This window comes from Furipterus horrens, unplaced genomic scaffold (assembly GCF_987537825.1).
Source record: "Furipterus horrens unplaced genomic scaffold, mFurHor1.1.pri manual_scaffold_4, whole genome shotgun sequence".
Taxonomy (NCBI): domain Eukaryota; kingdom Metazoa; phylum Chordata; class Mammalia; order Chiroptera; family Furipteridae; genus Furipterus; species Furipterus horrens.
This window is the reverse complement of record NW_028327174.1, coordinates 121890331-121913313: the sequence shown is the minus strand read 5'-3', so window position 1 is coordinate 121913313 and position 22983 is coordinate 121890331. Positions and strand designations below refer to the sequence as shown.

The following is a 22983-nucleotide window of genomic DNA, read 5'->3' as shown; positions in this document are numbered from 1 at the left end:
GTGGTCAGAGACAAAACAATGCTGCATGCTCAGCACTGAGCCCTTTTCCAGTCACTTCACCCATTTCCTGTATGTGACTAGCGCCCCTCTTGCTGTTGTTCTGGTGATGGTTCCCAGAGTAGGTGGGTTTGCATACATTCTAGGACCATTGGGGGCCCTCTAAACAGACTTTTCTGAGAGAGGGGCAGTTTCTTCTGCCACCCTAACCCCCACTGGTTTTCACACCCAGAGGCAATGAGGCTTTATTTTCCTGGCGCTGGAACCTTAAGCTGTAAGGTCTGTCCTGGGACTGGGATTGCTTCCCAGGTGTCCCTCCTGGCTTTTATAATGTGTGACTGCTTTTTCTGCCAGCTGGCCACAGCCACTGCCTTGCTGCCACCATTGCCACCACCACCACCGCCACAGCCACCACACCATGTCCTCTCCATCTCAGCTCCCTGTCTCTGCCTGCCTACCTGTCTGGATGAGTATTACTTCTTTATATCTTTGTTTGTTGGACTTCCATGCAGTCGGTTTTCCAGTAGTTCTGGTTGTTGTTGCTGTTGTTTTTGTTGTTTTGTTTTGAGGTAGATGTACTCCTTCTTATGGTTGTGGAAGAAGGTAATGAAGTATGTCTACCTATACCTCCAGCTTGGCTGGAAGTCTCAGAATTCCACATTTTCTAAGGGGCTGAGTTTTCCTTGGTCTGACAGGGGCACCATGTTCCGCCCATTCAAACAACCTTCTTCCCCTTTCTCATCTCTGAAAGACACCCAAAGCAGCAACAGGAGAAGCTCATTGGCTGGAAATTTCTTTCTAGCAAGATGCTGAGATTATTTTAAGAGCCCCATGGTATTGCTTCCCAGAGAGCAAGACAGTAGCACTCTGTCCTGGAGAAATTCTTCTCAGGAGAATGGGACTTTCACATGTTCCTGCCACTTCCCAATCAGGGGTCTCAAGTCCCTCATCCTTTACTTCCTCTTTTTGCAAAGATATTTCTAGGCACACTCTTTATAAAGGCAACTTAAAAGTGATGAGAAATTTTTATGTTTTCCCTCTTTTTCTCCACTCCTTGTTGTAGGAAGAAGAGAATACTGGAAGTCTTCCCTTGAAAACTGCTCCATGGCTTTTATTGTCAAAATGATTGCCCATCCCACTTGAAAATGGTCAGGAAATCTTTAGTCCTAGTTAAAATGCTAGATGGGATTGTTCTATGGGAAAAACACACATCACCCATGCTCTAACTTGGAGCAGTCATCTGGAAATTATGCCTCTTGGGGAATGTGCCTACATTCTTTCTGGAAGGAGGGGTGTGGGTGTGGGTTGACACAGCAGGATGCCCAGCACCTGGAGGGAGGGTGAGACGGCCTGTTGAGGAATGGGTAAGGGTGTGGTTTGTGGGGTGTTTGGGGATGGTTTGCAAGCAGAGGACAGAGAACAGTTTCTCAAATCTGCCCACCATAGGCCTTGGGAAACCCAGCTCTTCATTTTTCAGCTGCATCAGCCTCCAGAATCCACACTAAATAAGAGGTTGGGTTTGTGGTGCCTTTAAATTCTGGTGCAGAATGACCCAGCTTTGTTGTTGCTATTGTTTGTTTATTAGCTTTCGTCTTGAACCAGAAGCTATACTCTTTGGAGCCAAGCTACCAATATTGTTTTCCAAGGCAGCAGGCTCAGCCCATCACATCACAGCAGACATCAAGTAATGGAGGAGGGTTGTGGGGGAAGGAAGAGGCTGTCAGTCAGGGAAGAGAGTGGGAAATGGCTTGTCCCCACTAAGGGTAAATCCAAGGTCCTCAACTTGGTCAGGTTTACCTGTAGACCACCTGAGGATTCCTTCAACAAATAAATGGCATTAAAAAAGGAGAAGAAGAGATTACTATTCTGTCATCCCTTTTTTCATCATTCAAAGAACATGTATTGAGTACCTTCTATGTCTCTGAATACTGTGGAAATAAATACAGTAGCTGCACTTTTTGTCTCAGTGGGCAGATAACCTAGCAGGAAAAACTCCCATAAACAGACTGAGTCGATGTGGACAGGATTGCAAGGGTGGGCCTGGTGTGTGGTGGGAACATGAAGAGGGACCAGGGAGGCTTCCAGAGCAGGTCAGGAGGACCAGTAGGGAAAAGGTGATGGTGTGAAGGGAGTATTCCTGTGGGGAGAGTGCTATGAATGAAGGTGAAAAGGAGAGGAGCAGCTTGCTGGCTGCCAGTGGCCACAGGACTTTTGTGGCCATTGGATTACAGAAGGCTTGGGTGCGGAGTGGTTATGTGGCTCTTGGAGGGAAGAACATGGGAGTGGGGGAGCAACCCAAGGATTGATCCTAAGGCAGGTGTGTGCCCCATGGGTGGGTGGGTCTAGGAGCTGAGACTGGGCAAATGAGTATGAGAGGCACAAGAGAAGTGCCATTGTGGGAACAGGCATTTCCAGTGGTGCCTGCACAACATCCCCACCCCCTCCATTGTGGGGACTTGGGAGCTCTGGGAAGACAAGTGATCTGACTCAAATATTAGAAAGATTTCTCTCATCAGGGTGGAAGGTGTGAGGCATTTGCATATTAATACTCTAAAACACAAAAACTCTAGATAGAATTTTATAGTACTGCTCTTTCTGATGTTGCTTGAAAAGAGATAGTGAAAAACTATATTAAGTTAGTTAAGTCTCTCTCCAAATTTCCTTCTTATTTCAGTAACACCACCCTATAGCAGGGCAATTTTTAATTCAGCCAGCAGGCCATTATTTGAGGGTAAATAAATATTGAAATTCTAGGGCTGGAAAGTCATGGTTCTTTACTTTTTTGGAGTCATTAATTATAGTGCTGTCTGACTTCATAGTTCCCTAACCTCCTAGTGCCTCAGGCAGGTTTATAATTTACAATAGTAAGAGTGAATTTGGTTAGCATGTTGGGAGAACAGGGGACAAAGATAATATCCTGGAGGTGTAAAGGAAGCAAGGTTGAGAATCACTGCTGTGGGGCAGGACATACTTGGTCTGTGATTTTAATTTAGAGACTCCGGAGTCATGAAGGGAAAGAGAGATACACTGGTTGTGTGTCAGTGTCTGGACTTATTTGTTGGAGTTCAGGATCCTTTGGTGAAGTCTAATGATGTTATTCAACTTTGTTTTTCCCCTCTTAGGTTTGGGATCGCGGGAAGCGTGAATGTGACGGGGGATGAGGTGAAGAAACTGGACGTGTTATCCAATTCCCTGGTAATCAACATGCTCCAGGCCTCCTACAGCACCTGTGTACTGGTCTCAGAAGAGAATAAAGAGGCAATTATCACTCCGGAGGACAAGAGGGTGCGTGCAGGAGGCGGGGTGCAGTTCCACTCATCAGCACTAGATTGGTGATACTGAGTTGAGAAGATGGTTGCCTTGCCTTTCTTTTGTTTCTTGGATTTTCCTCTATTGCTTAATTTTGTTTTCCAAAAACAATTCCATACTTCTTTAGTTGGAAGTCTTATGCAGTCTAGTTAAAAAAAAAAAAAAAAAAAAAAAAGACTCCATAGCTAGCAGGGCACTGATTCATTCAGGAAATAAATCAGAGTGATTTACAAAAATGCTTTAGTAGGTAGGGTTCATGGATTTTCATTTAACTTGCCTGTAGGTAACAAGTGCTGGCATTTAGGGCAGACTTGAAAATCATCAAGTTCAGTAAAGAGTTGAGTTCCTGGGAAGAGTCATACTATACAGCATCTTACTTTTTCCCCCTACGCTTCTGTTCACTCCATCCCTCCCCGTCTCACACACACTTCCTCTCAAGGAAATTATGGTTTCGACAGAGGTTTATTTGTTCCTGAAACACTGTCAGACTAATATGGAAAAAAAATTAAAAAGATGGTGGCTCTCTTGCGTTAATACAGTGGTCAACTTGGTTAGTGCAGGGCATGTCCATAATCACTCTGATTTCATGAAAAATTTACTAAACAGAGAGGTTTGTTAGTGGCCAAAACATTCAACCATGTTTATCTGCCAATATAGTAATACAAAATACATGCTGGGACTATTGGCCCTTAATTTATACATTGGGTGTTGGAGACAAAGTGCCATTTCTTTATGATTAGCTGGTAGTAAGGAAAAGTAATGTCAATTTATTAAGCACCTACTGTATGACAGGAATTATGCAAAGCACTTTAATCCTCTTGTCTCACAAAATTGAAGCTAAATCACACCAATTCTTTTCAACTCTCAATCTCCACTGATAAGACCCTCAAGTCTCTCTCCAATTTGATCTACCATTTTCTAGATGCCCAACAAATATCTGTTGGATGAAAACATGAATGAATGAAGAGGCTAAATTGGATTATTCACAAGGAGAATGAGAAATATCCAAGTTTATGAGTTACCCCACTCATTTGTGCCCTTTCCCTTCATCCCTTCCTACCATTGTTGAACGAGGGGATAAAAAAAGGAAATAAAGCTCAACTGAAGCTAGGGAACAGTAATTTTAATGACATTACAAGTGAATCCCATTTTACTTAATTTTTTTTTAACTATGTTTAATTAGCTAGGAGACGCCAGTCTCCATTACTAAGGCTCATAGGGCCTTGCACAAAGGAGGCCTGTAAAAGTATCTGGTGATTTCTCGCCATGAAATGTTGGTGGAGTTGTCTGTGACAGTCAGTCCACAGTAGTGTGAGGGGTGGTATCACAAGACCCCACCTGCCCTGTCTCCTGGTCTTCACGTCAGACAAGTGGGTTGGATACAACAAAATGCAAAAGAGTATTTTTGTTCTATCTATACATACCCACTATCTTAATAAGATGGACCCAGAGGCCCTGTAACATTGCTCTGAGATTTTCTGATTTCATTTATTATTATTATTATTTTTTTTTTTTGGCAAAAAAATGCTCCAAAATGAAAAAAACAAAAGCTATCTGGGGAGAAGTTCATAAAAATTTGTCAATAAATCCGTAACTGACATTGCTATGAATGTGGGTAGAGTGAGTCTGAGTTTCTTTTCAATTTCCGTACCTCTTCCCTGCAAAATGCACATTTCAGATCTTGTTTCCTTTCACACCCTCAGCAGCTCCAAGTCCCCATGGGCTCAAGTAGGAGGAGAGAGTGGAGCCAGAGGAGGCAGGAAGAAAGCTTTTTGGAAGTGAAGGGAAGTCCATTGCCATGTGTGACCATAACTAATTTGTGTGGGCAGGTAGGCCCTGACCTGCACAATTCATACATGCTGATACACTTTGCCCTCCTTAAGTAATTGCATTTTGGGGGATAAGGATATCACTTTGTTCTCAATCACTTCTTGGTGTTGTATTATCTGCCCCACCCAGACAGTTACATAAATTGTGTTGATTGGAAGTGGTTGTTTCCTCTGTGCATTTAGGGGAAATATGTGGTCTGCTTTGACCCGCTGGATGGATCTTCCAACATTGACTGTCTGGCCTCCATTGGAACCATATTTGCCATCTACAGAAAGGTGAGTAAACAGTCTGATTTGTTTTCTGGTGGTTTCCAGAAGGTTTCTGACTGGGAGCCACAAGTCTGAAGTTCTAATCTCTGTCCTCCCACTAATCAGACAGGCCACTATAGGCAAATCATGAACTCCACTTTGCCTCAGACTCCTTACTTGGAGGAACTGAATTGATCATTTTCCCTCTGCCTTCTTCATAGCATTCATGAGAAGGTAAACTGAGAGGACAGATGAAAACTGGATGAGACACAAACGTCAGACATGGTATTAGGTTCCAGGTGGTATCTGTTTCTTCTTTATGGATCTCAAATCTGACTGTGTTACTTTTCTATTGCTGCCATAACAATTTACCACACATTTAGAGCTTAAAATGACACCCACTGATGATCTACTAGTTCTGTAGGTCAGAGAAGTCTGGCAGACATGACTGGGTTCTCTGCTCAGAGTCTCCTAAGGCCAAAATCTGGGTGTCAGCCAGCCTGGTCTGCTATTGAGAGGTGAAGCTATGTGTGTAGTTGTAGCTACCAGGCTTATTTAGGTTATTGGCAGAATTCAGTTCTGTTCTGTCATAGGACGGGGGTCCTTGTTTCCTGGATGGCCAATGTTGGGGGTCATTCTCAATCTATAGAGGTTTCCTGCATTCTCTGTTATTAAACACAACAAAGCTGGAACAAATCTTTCTCACTCCGCCACTTTGCACCATCGCTTTACCTCCAGCAACAGAAAGTTCTCTGCTCTCAAGGACTCATTTGATTAGATTTGGGCCCACAAGATGACCCAGGATAAGCTGACTATTTTTATTTATTTATTTATTTATATTACATTTTATTGATTATATTGTCACAATAGTTCCATTTTTTCCCCCTTTGCTCCCCCCCCCCCGCCCAGCACTCCCCCTCCCCCAGCAATCCCTCCCTTCCCCAGTCCATGCCCATGGGTCATGCATGCAATCTCTCCAGTTTCTCCCTTTCCTATGTTATTACTATTTTAGAATTAATTCATTATTTGATTTCTTTAGAATTAATTCATTAATTGATTTCTTTTTATAACAATAAAAAAGTAACACCCACCCCCCCAAGACTTTAGACCCTTTATAATCTTATAGAGGACAGTGGGCGATGGTCTCCTGCTCTTCTAGCTGCTTTAGGCTGGGCGTGGTAGTCGTCCTACCTACCCTTGGGTCCAGTACTCCCTAATAAGAGTGGGGGTGTTAGGGGGGGAGGGTGGCCTTCCCATATGGGGAAGGTTCTTGCAGACTCCAGGTCAGTTGGCTGTCCCTGGACAACGGTGTGCTTGGTTTAACAGGCTGGCATTCTTGTTGTATTCTGGGGGCAACAGATTTGGCAACAGGGTTAGAAGGCATCATTCAATCCATAACCACTAGATGACAAAAGGCAGGTATTAATTTTTCAATGTCCCCAATTAGGGAACAAAGAAGGGCTTCTTTGGAGGAAGGTGTGCCAGGCACATCATATCTGTCCAGAACCCTTTTGTCCACTATATTTAGCCTGGGCGGAGGGAAATATTTTAGGTTCCCCACCTCTTAGCCCTCTGGGTCTTTTCTATCCAAGCCATTGGAATAGAAAAGAGAAAACTGTTTTAAGGTGAAGCCCACAGACCATATCATTCTTCACCAACCCAGCCACTTGGTTCAGCCAAACCGTTGAGTCTCAGGAGGCAGCGATGCAGACAGGATTAAGTGTGTCCTATATGTACAGACAATCACTCAAGTAGTGAGATCCTAGGCTTATGCCCTTTGAAAACAGAAAAAACATGTTAATTTATGTAACATAACCCACAAACCATTCTCTAAATCTGTAAGCCTGTCTTAATGGGAAGATATCCAGTTGCAAGGTATTTGACATTCTTCTTGCCTATAAATTAAGCATCTTTGATGATGTCACAGATCTAGTTTAACTTACAAATGAAAAGTAACTTTAAATGAAAAGAGACTTTAATGACAGTTAGCTGTATTACTTTATAGTCTACCAACGGGCATTGTGATTTCCCTTGGGTCACAATTTTTCTCCCTAAGATTACCCCCTTTGTTGTTAAAGGGTCTGCATTAGGTCCATTTTTAATTTATCCTGTTCATTTGCATGAACTCCACAAGAGGAGCAAATGATCACTTATGATCTTTAAGTCTGCTTTGTTGGAACTTACACATGGCACATTTAGGGTGACCTTCAGTCTGCCCTTCAGGGCACAGAAGCTGAGCCACGTACCTGCCATTCAGCTTTTTCCAAGTCCTTCTGGTTTTCCATTGTGCTTTAAGGTTCCTTTTAGCCATCTCTCAGGAAAGCAACCTTCATTCCTTCCCTGGAAAGATTGCTATGGATCGCACATCCAACCTAGGTACCAGGCCTTTTTCCTCGTGGGCTTTTATTACCTTCTAAGGTCACCCTTGGTTCCTCAGGGCTTTTGGTAACAACCAGAGCCCAAGCATTTCTTTTAGGCATGACATTCCAGTCAAAGTCTTGGTCGACAAGACCTCTATTAACAACTGGTCTTATTATTTTCATGCAAAGAACCTTATGTCATTACTTACTTCTTCAGGGTGCCAGTTTCTGGAAGGATCACATAGGGAGAAATATATACAGCATGAAGGAAAATCTTTGTCCTTCTAATATTCACTAGACTTGCAATGCCATTCTTTATATTTTCTCTCCTCCCCTCCACTAACGAGGAAAAGAAAAAAATTGTTTGTTTATTTTTCTATTACATTCATCCCAGATTTTTTTCTGTTGCTTCCCCGCTCCCTGCCCACCCTTTCTCCCACAGTCAGTCCCCACACAGTTGTCCATGTTCATGGGTCATTTATACATGTTCTTTGACTAGACCCTTCCCCTTCTTTTCCCCTTCTCTCCCTCCCCCTTCCCCCTAGTCATTGTTAGTCTACACCTTGTTAACATACCTCTGTTTCAATTTTGCTCATTTGTTCATGTTGTTCATTAGTGTCCTGTAATAGGTGATATCACATGGTATTTGTCTTTTGCTGCCTGGCTTATTTCACTGAGCATAATTCTCTCTAGTTCCATCCATGTTGTCACAAATGGTAGGAGTTCCTTCTTTCTTTCTGCTACATAGTACTCCATTGTGTAAATGTACCACAGTTTTTTGATCCACTCATCTACAGATGGGCACTTAGGTTGTTTCCAGCACTTGGCTATTGTGAATTGTGCTGCTATGAACATAAGGGTGCGTAGACTCTTTTGGATTCGTGTTTCAGGTTTTTCAGATTTAGTCCTAGCAATGGAATTGTTGGTTTGAAAGGCAGTGGCATTTTTAGTTTTTTGAGGAAGTTCCAAACTGTTCTCCATAGTGGCTGCACCAGTCTGCATTCCCACCAACAGTGCACCAGTGTTCCCTTCTCTCCGCATCCTCGCCAGCACACGTTGTTGATTTGTTGATGATGGCCATTCTGACTGATGTAAAGTGGTATCTCATTGTGGTTTTTATTTGCATCTCTCTGATGGTTAGTGACGTTGAGCATCCTTTCATATGTCTATGAACCTTCTGTATGTTCTCTTTGGAGAAGTGTTTGTTCAGGTCCTTTGCCCATTTTAAAATTGAGTTGTCTGTCTTCTTGGTGTTGAGTCGTATAAGTTCTTTATATATTTTGGCGGTCAATCCCTTGTCTGATGTATCATTGGCAAATATATTTTCCCATATGGTTGGTTCCCTTTTCATCTTGTTGATGTTTTCTTTTGCTGAGCAGAAAATCTTTAGTTTGATGTAGTCCCATTTGTTCATTTTTTCTTTTATTTCCCTTGCCTTAAGAGATATATCAGTGAAAATGTTGCTACGTGGGATATCTAAAATTTTCCTGCCTATGTTTTCTTCTAGGACTTTTATGGTGCCATGGCTTACATTTAAGTCTTTGATCCATCTTGAGTTTATTCTGGTATATGATGTAAGTTGTTGGTCTAGTTTCATTTTTTTTGCATGTCCCTGTCCAGTTCTCCCAACACCATTTGTTGAAGAGGCGATTTTCACTCCATTTGATGTTCCTTCCCCTTTGTAAAATATTAGTTGACCATATAGACTTGAGTTTATTTCTGGGCTCTCTATCCTGTTCCATTGGTCTACATGTCTATTCTTATGCCAGTACCAGGCTGTTTTGATTACCGTGGCCTTATAGCATAGTTTGATATCAGGTATTGTGATTCCTCCTACTGGGTTCTTCTTCTTCAAGATTGCTGTGGCTATTTGGGATCTTTTTTGGTTCCATATAAATTTTTGAAGTATTTGTTCTAGGTCTGTGAAATACAGCACTGGAATTTTAATAGAGATTGCATTGAATCTATAAATTGCTTTGGGTAGTATGGACATTTTTAATGATGTTGATTCTTCCCATCCATGAACATGGTAAATGTTTCCATTTATTTATATCTTCCTTAATTTCTTTCTTCAGTGTTATGTAGTTTTGTGGGTAAAGGTCTTTTACCTCCTTGGTTAAGTTTATTCCTAGGTACTTTATTTTTCTTTTTGCTATGGTAAGTGGGATTTTTCTTTTAGTTTCTGTCTCTGATGTTTTATTGTTGATGTACAGAAATGCCTTCGATTTCTGAATATTGACTTTACTCTGCTATTTTGCTGAATTCACTTATTAGGTCGAGTAGTTTTTTCATGGAGTCTTTAGGGTTTTTTATGTACACTATCATGTCATCTGCAAATGACACTTTTACTTCCTCTTTTCCAATTTGGATGCCTTTTATTTCTCTTTCTTGTATGATTGCTGTGGCTAGAACTTCTAAGACTATGTTGAATAAGAGTGGAGAGAGTGGACATCCTTGTCTTGTTCCTGACCTCAGAGGGGAATGCTTTCAGTTTTTGTCCATTGTGTATGATGTTGGCTTCACGTTTCTCATATGTGGCCCTTATTATGTTGAGGTATACTCCCTCTATTCCCATTTTGCTGAGTGTTTTTGTCATAAATGGGTGTTGTACTTTGTCAAATGCTTTTTCTGCACCTATTGATATTACAATGTGGTTTTTTTCTTCCATTTTGTTTATGTGGTGTATTACATTTATTGATTTGCAAATATTAAATCATCCTTGCATCCCTAGGATGAATCCCACTTGATTGTGGTGTATAATCCTTTTAATGTGTTGTTGGATCTGGTTTGCCGATATTTTGTTGAGAATTTTAGCATCTATGTTCATCAGTGATATTGGCCTGTAGTTTTCTTTCTTTGCTGTGTCTTGACCTGATTTTGGAATTAGGGTAATACTGGCTTCATAGAACGAGTTTGGGAGTTTTCCCTTTTTCTGGATTTTTGGGAATAGTCTGAGAAGGATAGGAGTTATTTCTTTCCTAAATGTTTTGTAAAATTCACCTGTAAAACCATCCGGTCCAGGGCTTTTGTGTGCTAGGAGCTTTTTGATTACTGCTTCAATTTTCCTGGTTGTTATTCGTCTTTTCAAGCTTTCTGCTTCTTCTTGATTCAGTTTTGGCAGATTGTATGTTTCCAGAAATTTGTCCATTTCATCTAGGTTGTCACATTTTTTGTGGTACAGTTGTTCATAAAAGTTTCCTACAATCATTTGTATTTCTATGATATCAGTTGTGATTTCTCCTCTTTCATTTCTGATTTTATTTATTTGGGTCCTCTCTCTTTTTTTCTTGATGAGCCTGGATAAAGGCTTGTCAATTTTGTTTATCTTTTCAAAGAACCAGCTTCCACTTTTGTTGATCTTTTGAATTGTTAGTTTAGTCTCTATGTCATTTAATTCTGCTCTAATCTTGATAATTTCCTTCCTTCTATTTGCTCTGGGCTTTGCTTGTTGTTCTTCCTCTAGTTCTTGTATCTGTAGGGTTAGATTTTTTATTAGAGATTCTTCTATCCTTTTGAGGTAGGCCTGTATTGCTATAAATTTTTCTCTCAGGACTGCTTTCACTGTATTCCATAGGCTTGGGTTGTTGTGTGTTTGTTATTTGTTTCCAGAAACTTTTTGATTTCTTCCTTGATATCATTGTTAACCCATTCATTATTTAATAGCATGTTATTCATTCTCCATAAGTTTGAAAGTTTTTAAGTTTTTCCCTTACAGTTGATTTCCAATTTTAAGCTGTTGTGATCTGAGAAGATGCTTGATAAAATTTCAATTTTCTTGAATTTGTTGAGGCTTGTTTTGTGTCCTATCATGTGGTCTGTCTTTGAAAATGTTCCATGTGCACTTGAAAAGAATGTATATTTTGCTTTCTTGGGGTGAAACGTTCTATATATATCAACTAAGTCCATTTGGTCTATGGTGTTGTTAAATGCCTCAATATCTTTGGTGTTTCTTTGCTTTGAATATCTGTCCATTGTGGACAATGGTGTGTTGAAGTCCCCTACTATGAATGTATTGTTGTCTATATCCTTCCTGAAGTCTTTCAAATTGTCTTTACATATTTGTGTGTTTCTATGTTGGGTGCATATACGTTTGTAAGGGTTATATCTTGTTGATTGATTTTTCCTTGAAGAATTACGTAATGTCCTTCTTTGTCTCTTTTTATGGCCTTTACTTTGAAGTCTGTTTTGTCTGATATAAGTATAGCTACCCCAGATTTTTTTAAATTTCCATTAGCTTGATATACTTTTTTCCATCCTTTCACTTTCAGTCTGTGTAAATCTTTCGTTTTGAGGTGTGTCTCCTCTAGACAGCAATTATGTGGGTCCTGCTTTTGTATCCATTCTGCTACCCTATGTCTTTTAATTGGAGCATTTAATCCATTTACATTTAAGGTTATTATTGACAGGTATTTATTTATTTCCCTTTGTACTTGTGTTCTTCTCTTTCTCTTGTTTTTTTCTTTTTCTTACAGCATTCCCTTTAGCATGTCTTGCAGTGCTGGTTTGGTGGAGATGTATTCTTTTAGTCTTCCTTTGCCTGAGAAACTCCTTATTTCACCTTCCATTTTGAATGAGAGCCTTGCTGGGTAGAGTATTCTTGGTTGTAGGCCTTTGTTTTTCATTGCTTGAAATATTTTTTGCCATTCCCTTCTGGTTTGTAGTGTTTCTGTTGAGAAGTCAGTTGCTAGCCTTATTGGAGCTCCCTTGTATGTTATTTGCTGTTTTTCTTTTGCTGCTTTTAGGATTCTCGCTTTGTTTTTGAATGTTGCCATTTTAATTATGATGTGTCTTGGGGTGGGCCTATTTGGGTTCATCTTCCTTGGGACCCTCTGTGCTTCCTGGATTTGCATGACTTTTCCTCTCATCAAGTTAGGAAAATTTCCTATCATTACTTTTTCAATCAGATTTTCTATCCCTTTTTCCTCCTCTTCTCCCTCTTGTATCCCTATGATTCTAATGTTGTTTTTGTCTCATGTTGTACTGAAGTTCTCTTAAACTCTTTGTTCTTTTTTTATTTTTTTTCATTTTATTGTATTGTCTGGGAATTTTTTTCTACATTGTCCTCTAATTCACTGATCCAATCTTCTGCTTCATTTAGCCTGCTTTTGGTTGATTCTACTGTGCTATTCAATTCAGAGATTGTATTCTTCATTTATTCCTGGTTCTTATTAATAATTTCTATTTCATTTTTTATGCTGGTGTAGTTCTCTGTAAGTTCCTTGTAGCTTCCCTACAGTTACTTGTAGTTTCCTTGGAATTGTTGGTAATTTTCCTAAAGTTTGTCATAGTTTTCTTTGAGGTTGTTAAGGTCATTAAGTTTCACAATAACCATTTTTTTGAATTCCATGTTTGATAGTTGGCTTATGTCTGTTCTATCTATTTCTCTTTCTGGGGATTCCTCTTTTCCTTTCATTGGGAGGTTGTTTCTGCATCTTCCCATGTTGGATTCTTCTTGTTTGTTTTTGTTTATTAGATTTTTCTGCTTTGATTTCCCACTTTCGTGATATGAGATTCTTTATAGGAGACCTGGAGGATTCAGTGGTGCAGTTTCTTTGATCTTCTGAGCCTCATGCTCTTGTGTTGCCCTTTATGTTGTTTGTTTAATCTGTCTGGCTGTATTTCAGCTACTCTTTTGTGGGTCTTTTCCTCTGGTTAGTTGATTGAGGATCACTCTGCCCACCTTGTCTTGAGTTCTTTGGTGCAGGTGCTGTTAAAATGTAATCACACAACCCAGGCAAGAAACCCACACCCTCCAAAATCTCCCCCAACCTCAATCCCTCTATCGGCTGCAAATGAGCCAGTATTAATATAATTGTAGAGATATTAAGACTCTTTTTTCATAGGAAAACAGATACAAGTTGTTTTAAATGAAAGAAGGGTGATTTTTGAGAGGGAAGGTGATAGGGTAATAATATTAGCAATTGGGGTCAAGGCTATGCAAGACAGCAATTAACATTTACACTGTATGTTTGAAAAGGAGAAGATTGCAATATGGAGTGAGAAAGTGGCAATGTGTAGTGTTATGTTTATATAATAGTTATATGCTATATGTTTAGTGTGAAAGGGAGGACAGACACAACAGACATCAAAGCAGACAGAAAACCAAAAATTGAAGTAGAGGTATATGAGGGTTAGAAGGTAGTAACAGATGAGAGAAAGAGTTTTTAAAGAGTAAAAATACAGAATAGAAAATAGAAAGAAAAAAGAGAGAGGAAAGAGAGAGAGAAAGTAGAGAAGGGGAAAGTAGGAAAGAGAAAGAGAGTAGAAGGGGAAAGAGAAGGGAAGGGGAATAAATTAAAAGTTAAAAAATTAAAATATTTTAAAAATAATATAAAATAGAGAGAAAGAAAGAAAAAAGAGAGAGAAATAAGAGAAGGGAAAGGGAAGAAAAAAGAAATGAATGGAGAGGGAGAAGAGGGCAAAATAAAGAAAATAAAATTTAATAAAATTAAAACTACTTAGAAAGAAAGAAGAAAAGAAAGAGAAAGAAGAGGGAAGGAGGAAGAAAATAAGGGAGAGGGTAGGAAATAAAAAGAAAGGAAGAGGATGGAGTAGAGAGGGAGAAAAATTAAAATTAAAAAATTAACAAAAGATAGGATGAAGGAGAGAAATGCAAGAGAGAGAGAAAGGAGAGAAGGGGAGGGATGGAAAGAGAAAAATAGAAGAAGGGGAGGGAGAAGAGGGAGCGGAATAAATTAGAATTAAAATTAAAAAATGAAAAGATTAAAAAATAAAGTAGAATAGAGGGAAAGAAAGAAAGAGAGAATAGAGAGAGAGGAAGAAAAGAAGGGAAAGGGAGGGAAAAAGTAACAAATGGAGAGGGAAGGGGACAAAATAAAGTAAAAAACTTAATAAAATTAAAAGTACTTAGCAAGAAAGGGGGAAAGAAAGAGAAAGGAAAGGGAGTGAGGAAGAGAATAAGGGAGAGGGAAGGCAATAAAAAGAAAAGAAGGAGTAGAGAGGGAAAAAATTAAAATTAAAAAATTAACAAAGAATAGGATGAAGGAGAGACATGCAAAAGAGAGAGAAATGAGGGAAGGGGAGGGGAGAAAAGAAAAAGAGAGAAGAAGAAAGAAAGGGAGGGTCATTAAGAGAGAGAGTGAGAAATAAAAGAATGAAAGGATTTTAACTCAATTCAACTTTTAGGCACAGTCTCTATTTTTTCTTTTTTTTTTTTTCCTTCCTGGGTCCACCCCTAGTCAAAATTCCATGGGTTTCAAATCTTTTCTGGTTGGTTGGCTGGCTGTGGGAAGGTCCTGCTTGATTCTGGGGTTGCTAGTCTTTTATTTGTGGGCCTACCGCCGCTCTGCTGTGAGCTGCGTTTAGTTGTCCCCTCCTGTGGCACCCTCAGCCCTCCTCAGGCTTGTCTAGCAACATTTTCCCATTGTTGGTCCAGTGTGCACTTGCCAGTAATCTCTGCTCTGCCTCCAGTCGCGTCTCTATTCCCGAACTACAGCTTCTGGTCGCTTCCCCGTCTATATGCCTGCATGTGCTACCTCTCTCCTTTCCCCAAAACCGCCCCTTCCTAAGCTGACTATTTTTAATAGGTAACTCTAGTTATATGTATTTGCAGTCTCTTTTGCCATGTAATACAAAATAGTCACAGATTCTGGGGATTAGGATATCTTTGGGGCTGTTCCATCTACCCTACATACCTAAAAATAGATAGGATCATATGAGCAGGTTTGTGACCATTCAGAAACTTCATGACAAAACACATAATTCATATCCTTTCTCAATTTGAGGATCAGGCCTTGCTCCAATCAGGATGGCTGGCCTTTGACCTTGAGAAAGGTCGCCAGGTGGTGGTGAGCACACGGGGCTCCGCCCAATATAGCCTAGGAGGTGTGACAGCGCCCCACACAAGAAGGAAAGATAAACAAAACAGTCAGAATGGCAGAATTCATGATTGAAATACCAATCACACAGCTAACGAAAAAACAAATAAAGGCCTTGACCGATGAACAAATAGCGAATCTTACTGAGGCTCAATTCAGAGCTATAGTCATAAGGCAACTTAAAGACCTAACAGCAGGGCTGAATCAAGACAGGGAAGGAATGAAGGCTAGTCCTGCTGAAATGAACAAAAATACATATAAGACAAGTGGTGAGGAAGGGAAAACCATGGATCAAATCAACAAATCGAAACATAGGGAGGGAACAAACAATCAGTCGGTGCAGAAAGAGGAAATAATAAGTGAGAAATATGAGGACAGGCTCAGAAACCTCTGGGACAGCTATAAGCAAATGAACATTCGAATTATTGGATTGCCAGAGGGTGAAGAAGGAGAACTAGAAATTGAAAAATTATGTGAAAAAATAATGAAGCAGAACTTCCTTAACCTGGGGAAGGAAATGAACTTACAGGTCCAGGAAGCACAAGGAGTTCTGGATAGGCTGGACCCAGGGAGGACCACACCAAGACACATTATCATCAAAATGTCAAAAATTAAAGATAAAAAGAGAATATTAAAAGCAGCAAGAAAGAAGAGAAGAATTATGTACAAAGGGGTTCTAATTAGACTATCAGCTGATTTCTCAAAGGAGACTTTACAGGCAAGAAGGGACTGACAAGAAATATTCAAAGTAATGAAAGTCAGAAACCTACAACCATGATTAATCTATCCAGTGAAGTTGTCATTCAGGATAGAAGGACCAAGAAAGTGTTTCTAGGACAAAATAAAACTGAAGGAGTTTGTCAGATCCAAACCACTGTTATATGAGATGTTAGAGGGAATTGTTTAGAAGAAGGAGGATCAAATCTATGAACATTAAAATGAAAACTGTATCACAACAACCAACAGCAGTAGCTGGGGAATCAAAACAAAGGCAAACTAAGTAGGCGACGAGAAGGGGGAAAATAATTGTAGGTATGGGGAACATATTGGGGGAGTTCAGTGGGGAGGGGGAAAAGGGAGGGAGATGATGCAGGAATTAAGAAGTATAGTAGGAGGGAGTGGAGTAGACAGGAAGAGGTTGAGAAGAACTCTATGCACAACCAACGGGCATGGACTAAGGGGCGGGGAGACAACTGGAAGGAGGCAGGAGCACAGGGGAAAGAAATTGGGACAACTGTAACAGCATAATCAATAAAAAAATAAGAAAAAAAAACAACAAAAAACACAACAAATTAGTAATTCAGCATCTTTGATCATAATGTAAATCAATAAAAATCAATTATATATTTCATGTTAGATTTTAAAAAAGCATAACTGGTTGATACAAAATAGACAGAGGAAGTTAAGAATAATATAAGAAAGTGTGAAGCCAAAGAACTTATATGCATAACCCATGGACATGAACTAAGGGGGATGGGCTTGCTGGAGGGAAGGGATGTACTGGGCATAGGGGAGCAAAGGGGAAAAAATTGAGACTACTGTAACAACATAATCAATAAAATATACTTTTAAAAAACTTTCAAAGAAAGTTTATTTCACATCTATCACCTTATATAGTTACAAATGTTTTTCTTGTGATGGGAATTTTTAAAGTATACTCCCACAGGAATTTTCAAATATACAAGACTGCATTATTAACTATGGTTTCCATGCTGTACATGATATCCCCAGAATTTATTTATCTCATAACTGGAAGATTGTACCCTTTAACCACCTTCACACATTTCTGTTCCTCCCCCAATCTCTTGCCTCTGGCAACCACCAATTTGTTCTCTGTTTTTATGAGTTCTTTTTTCATAGAATCCATGTATAAATGAATTCATATAGCATTTGTCTTTCTCTTTATGACTTGTTTTATTTAGCACAGTGCCTTCAAGGTCCATCCATGTTACTGCAAATGGCAGGATTTTCTGCTTTTTTAAGAGCTGAATAACATTCTACTGTATATATATACCACATTTTCTCTATAAATTCATTTATTGATAGACACTTAGGTTGTTCCATATTTTGGCTTTTGTGAATAATGTTGCAATGAATATGGGAGTACAGATATATCTTCAAGATAGTGATTCAATTTTCTTTAGATAAATACCCAGAAGTGGAATTGCTAGATCATATGATAGTTCTATTTTTAATATTTTGTAGAACTTCCATACTATTTCCACAGTGACTGTGCCAATTTACATTCCCATTAATGGTTACAAAGATTTCCTTTCCTCTACATCCTTGCCAACACTTGTGGCCTTTTGTCTTTTTTGATATCCATTCTAACAGGTATGAGATGATACTTCATTGTGCTTTCAATTTACATTTTTCTGATAACTGGTGATTTTGAGCATCTTTTCATTTAGCTATTAATTCTTTGTATGTCTTGTTTGGAAAATGTCTATTCAATTCCTCTGTCCATTTTTTAATCATATTATTTTTTCTTTGCTACTGAGTTGTATGAGTTCTTTTTATATTTTTATATTTAATACTTTTACTGTGTATGATTTGTTAATAGTTTCTTAAGGCCAACTGGTTTAAAAACAAAGAGGAATAATGGGGGAGGCTCTGCATGTGAAGGAACAGGGGAGATAGGGGATAACTCTGTATCTTCGTATCAAGTTTTCTATGAACTTAAAATTTCTCTAAAAATACATAGTTTTTAAAACAAAAGAGTGAAATATTATTATATATAACATAGGATATTCACACTCGAAGTTAGATGATTTTGAACACAGAGATTTTGTTTTAAAGTTAAGCATAAATTTTGAAGGCTGGTCCAAATAACCATAGATTATCTCAGATAATATTTCTAAAGAAGAGGAACAAATTGAAGAAAATAATACATCTTTTTAGAGTGGAAATTATGAAAACAAGAAATGAAGAGACAATTTTGTGATGCTTCAGCAATGTCTAGTAAGGGAACAGCTTGCTTTAGAGACCACATGGTGCTGTAACAGCATCTTGGAAACTTGTTCAAATCAGGATGATGCCCATTTCTGACAAGGACTTCTGGGAATCTCTGATAAGCACCAAGATAGAAGTTTCAGTATAGTAAGAGAACTGTCAAAGTTATCTTCTTTCCTTTTTCTCTAAGGATAAATGCTAAAGACCAAACAGGATATCCCATACTCTTTTCAGCCCTCTGCCATGTAATTTTCCTTTTTCTTGAATTGGCATTTTCTATTTCCAACAAAGTCATGAATTACACAAAATAAAAACTCTCTGGCTACAAAAACATACAGAAGTGCTGGATAAAATATATCATCAATGCCTTTAAAAACATAGGAGAACACATTGAAACGAACAAGCAATAAACACAAGATAAGGGTCAGGGGCCAGAATCACAGGAAACTGAAAACCAGAGTGCTAAAGAGAATACTGATGCTGGAGTTGCCCTGATGGGAAGAGTAGGTCTTTTTGATCTGATTAATCTAAGAGTGTGGGTTTCAACACCCTTGCAGGGTCAGGAGACTTCCTTCCCTCAGTAGTATGATTAACTTTTCCCCGAAAGTCTACTTTTTCATTGACATAAGAGTAGATAGAAAATTAAACACAAAAGAGAGCCTAGAAATAAACCCACATATTATGGCTACATGACTTATGAAAAGACAACACTGAAGTTCAATTTGTACAGGATGATATTTTCAATAAATGATACTGGGCCCACTGGATATCTATATGAGAAAAAAAAAAAAAAGAACTTGAGCCCTACCTTACACTACACACAAAGATTAATTAGAGGAATATCATAGACTTAATTGTAAAACTGTAAAACTATTAGAAAAAAACACAGGAGAATATCTTCATGCCTTTGGAGAAAGTAAGATCTCTTAAAGAGGACACAAAAAGAACTAACCATAAATGAAAAGGCTAATGAACTGTACTTAAGAATTTTTGTTCATCAAAAGAAAAGATTAATGGAGTGAAAAGGCAACCACAGACAGGCTGAAAATATTTGTAATAGATACATCCAAAAAAGAACACATAGAAGCAGAATAAATGAAGAACTTGTGTAATCCAATAAAAAGTACTATCAATTTAATTAAAGGAATGGGCACGAGACTTTAACCAGCACTTCATAAAAGAGATTTTTGTCCTCACCTAGTTAACAAGCACATGAGAAATACTTAACACCATTGTTCATCAGGGAAATGGACAGTGAAATAACAATGAAACATCATTCATCCTCTCCAGAATGGCCAAAATTAAAAGACTAACATACCAGGTGATGATGAGAAAACTGGAATTCTTATATAGTGTTAGTGGAAGTAGAATATGATATAAACACTTTTTAAAACTTTTGGTAGCATCTTTTAGTGCTAAACGTATATTTATACACTATGGCTTAGCAAGTAGGCACCCAAGATAGATGCATGCTTGTGTCTGTCAAAAGGTCTGTACAAGTTATTTATAATAGCCTCAAACTTAAAAATTCAAATATATATAAACATTAAAATGGATAAATAAATTGTGATATATTCATATATTAGAAAACTATATAGAAATGAAAAAGAACCAACTCCCAAGAAAACCGACTCCCAAGAGAGACCTTTGATTTTCAGTAAAGATGGTGGCATAGGTAAACACAGCTCACCTCCTCAAACAACCAACTTACAACTAAACTATAGAACAACCATAACTCAGAACCATTAGAAATCAAGTTGAATGGAAGTTTGACAATTATAGAATTAAAGACACCATATCCATCCAAACTGGTAGGAGGGATGAAGACACTGAATGGGCTGGTCCCACATCCACAAGTGGTGAATAAAAATTCAGAAGGGATATCTTGGGAACAAGGAGTCCCAGCCCCACACCGAGCCCCTCAGCCAAGGGTTCCAGTGCCAGGAAATAAGTCCCCATAACTTCTGGCTGCAAAAAACAGCTGGGATTGGGTCTGTGAAAGAAACTTCTAGAGTCCCAAAGAGTTCCTCTTAAGGAACCAGCACATGGACTCACGTACTCAGACTCAATCCTTCTGAGCTCCAGCACCAGAGTAGCAGCTTAAAAAGCACCAGTAGCATACAGGAAGGAACTGAAGTATCTGGCATCAAGGTGAGAACTCTGAGACAGCTTTCTTCCAGAGAGAAAGGCAGGCAGAAACCATTGTTTCTTTTCTGAGCCCTCCCCACACAGAGCCACAGAGCCGTGAGTGGATGGTATATCTGAGACTCCATCAACTGAGCTAACACTGTTTGCTCAGCCTTGGAGATACCCTGAGGTTTCACCCCACCCAACGTATGGGCCCACCCAAGCAGTTAACAGTGATTTTTCCATATGGATTGCTGGTCTTTGTTCATGCTTCACAACTTCCTACCTTTTCTCAAACAAGCAAGAGCCATCCTCAACAAGTGTCCAGGCCCTGGTACCTCTTGCTAAGTGGTCCTGGTCCTGGCACTAGCAGTAGCCAGCCTAGGTTCACAGCTTGGTTTCACCTGGGAACCTCCAGGCCCAGCATAAGTAGCAGCCATCTGCAGATTTCTTTGTAGCCCATAAAGGGTGCCTTGGGCAAAACATAGGTCAGCGTGGGACTTGGCTTGCACCACCTGGGAAACCCCAGGGCCTATGCACCCCATAGACAGCTACAGACCATGTCAGAGCTCCACCACACTGCACCTGCACAGCTGATCCTACACAGAGGGTGGAGGTTGGTGGTTAGTAATCATAGCCAGTCCTTGCAGCTGACCTGCCTGGGTGAAACCCTCCCATTAACCTGCCAACAGAAATCAAGGCTCAACTACAAAAGGATGCTGTACTAAGCCCACACAGAGGGCACACCTCAAGTGCCCAGCTTGAGTGATAGGGGAGGCTGTGTCACTGGACCCTATAGGACACCTACTACATTAAGCCATGCTACCAAGACAGGGAGTCACAGCAGCTCTACTTATACATAAAATAAACACAAGGAGGCTGCCAAAATGAGAAGACAAAGAAACATGACTCAAGTGAAAGAAAAGATCAAAGCTCCAGAAAAAGAACTGAACAAAATGGAGATAAACAATCTATCAGATGCAGAGTTTAAAACTGGTTATAAGGAACTAAATGAGCACCACAACAGCATAAAAGATCTAGTCAGAAATGAAGGATACACTAATCGAAATAAAGAACAATTTACAGGGAAACAACAGTCGAGAGAATGAAGCTGAGAAACAAATCAATGATTTGGAACATAAGGAAGCAAAAAACAGCTTCAAAATAATAAGAAAAAAAGAATAGAAAAAATGAGGGTAGTGTAAGGACTCTCTGGCACAACTCAAGCATTCCAAAATTCACATCATAAGGGTGCTAGACAGAGAAGAGAAAGAGCAAGAAATTGGAAATCTATTTGAAAAAATAGTGAAAGAATACTTCCTTAACTTGATGAAGGAAACAGACAGGCAAGTCCAGGAGGCACAGAGAGTCCCAAACAAGGTGGGTGCAAAGAGGCCCACTCCAAGCCACATCATAATTAAAATGCCAAAGGTTAAAGATAAAGAGAGAATCTTAAAAGCAGCAAGAAAAAAGCAGTTAATTACCTACAGGGTAGTTCCCATAAAACTGTCAGCTGATTTCTCAAAAGAAACTTTGCAAGCTAGAAGGGATTAGCGAGAAATATTCAAAGTCATGAAAAGTAGGGACCTAGACTGCTCTACCCAGCAAAGCTATTATTTAAAATTGAAGGGCAGGTAGAGCTTCCCAGACAATAAAAATAAAGGAGTTCATCATCACCAAACTGTTATTACTTGAAATGTTAAAGGGACTTATTTAAGAAAAAGAACACCAAAACTATAAATAATAAATTGAAAATGAAAACATATTTATCAACAACTAAATCTAAAACAAACAAGAAGGACAGAGACAGAATCATGAATACAGAGAGTATTTTGTTGGTTGCCATGTGGGAGAAGGGTTTGGGGGAATGACTGAAGAGGTGAGGGGATTAAGAAGTACAAATAGGTAGTTACTGAATAGCCACGGGGATGTAAAGTGTAAAGTAAGCATAGGAAATGGAGTATCATAGAACTTGCAAGCATGACCAATGGACATGAACAGAATTGTAGGTATTTTCTGAGGGAATGGAAGGTGCTGAGTAGAAGGGAAACAAAGGGAGAAATATTGTGACAACTATAATAGCATAAACAATAAAATATAATTTAAAAAAGAACAAGTTTGTGCTATGTGCAACAATATAAGTATAATCATGTAATGTTGGAAAAGAGTCAGACACAAAAGAACGCATGCTTTGTAATTTCACTTATATAGCATTCCGAAACAGGCAAAGCTAAATGTCTTTTTGGTATCCAGGTGATAAAGGCCAGAATAGATGGAGGCTACTTTTGGGGGAGGGGATAGTAATTAAAAGAAGGTATGAGC

At 39.2% G+C, this 22983-nt stretch overlaps 1 protein-coding gene across 1 annotated transcript in view; it reads left to right on the top strand.

The window, feature by feature from the left end:
- The window catches only part of FBP2 (fructose-bisphosphatase 2), a 55268-nt gene that overhangs the window by 4051 nt on the left and 28234 nt on the right, over nt 1-22983 (top strand). Inside the window, exons 2-3 of the mRNA XM_090274011.1 lie at nt 3120-3282; nt 5319-5411. Coding sequence (XP_090130137.1) covers nt 3120-3282; nt 5319-5411 — 256 coding nt within the window. The remainder of the gene's footprint in view (nt 1-3119; nt 3283-5318; nt 5412-22983) is intronic.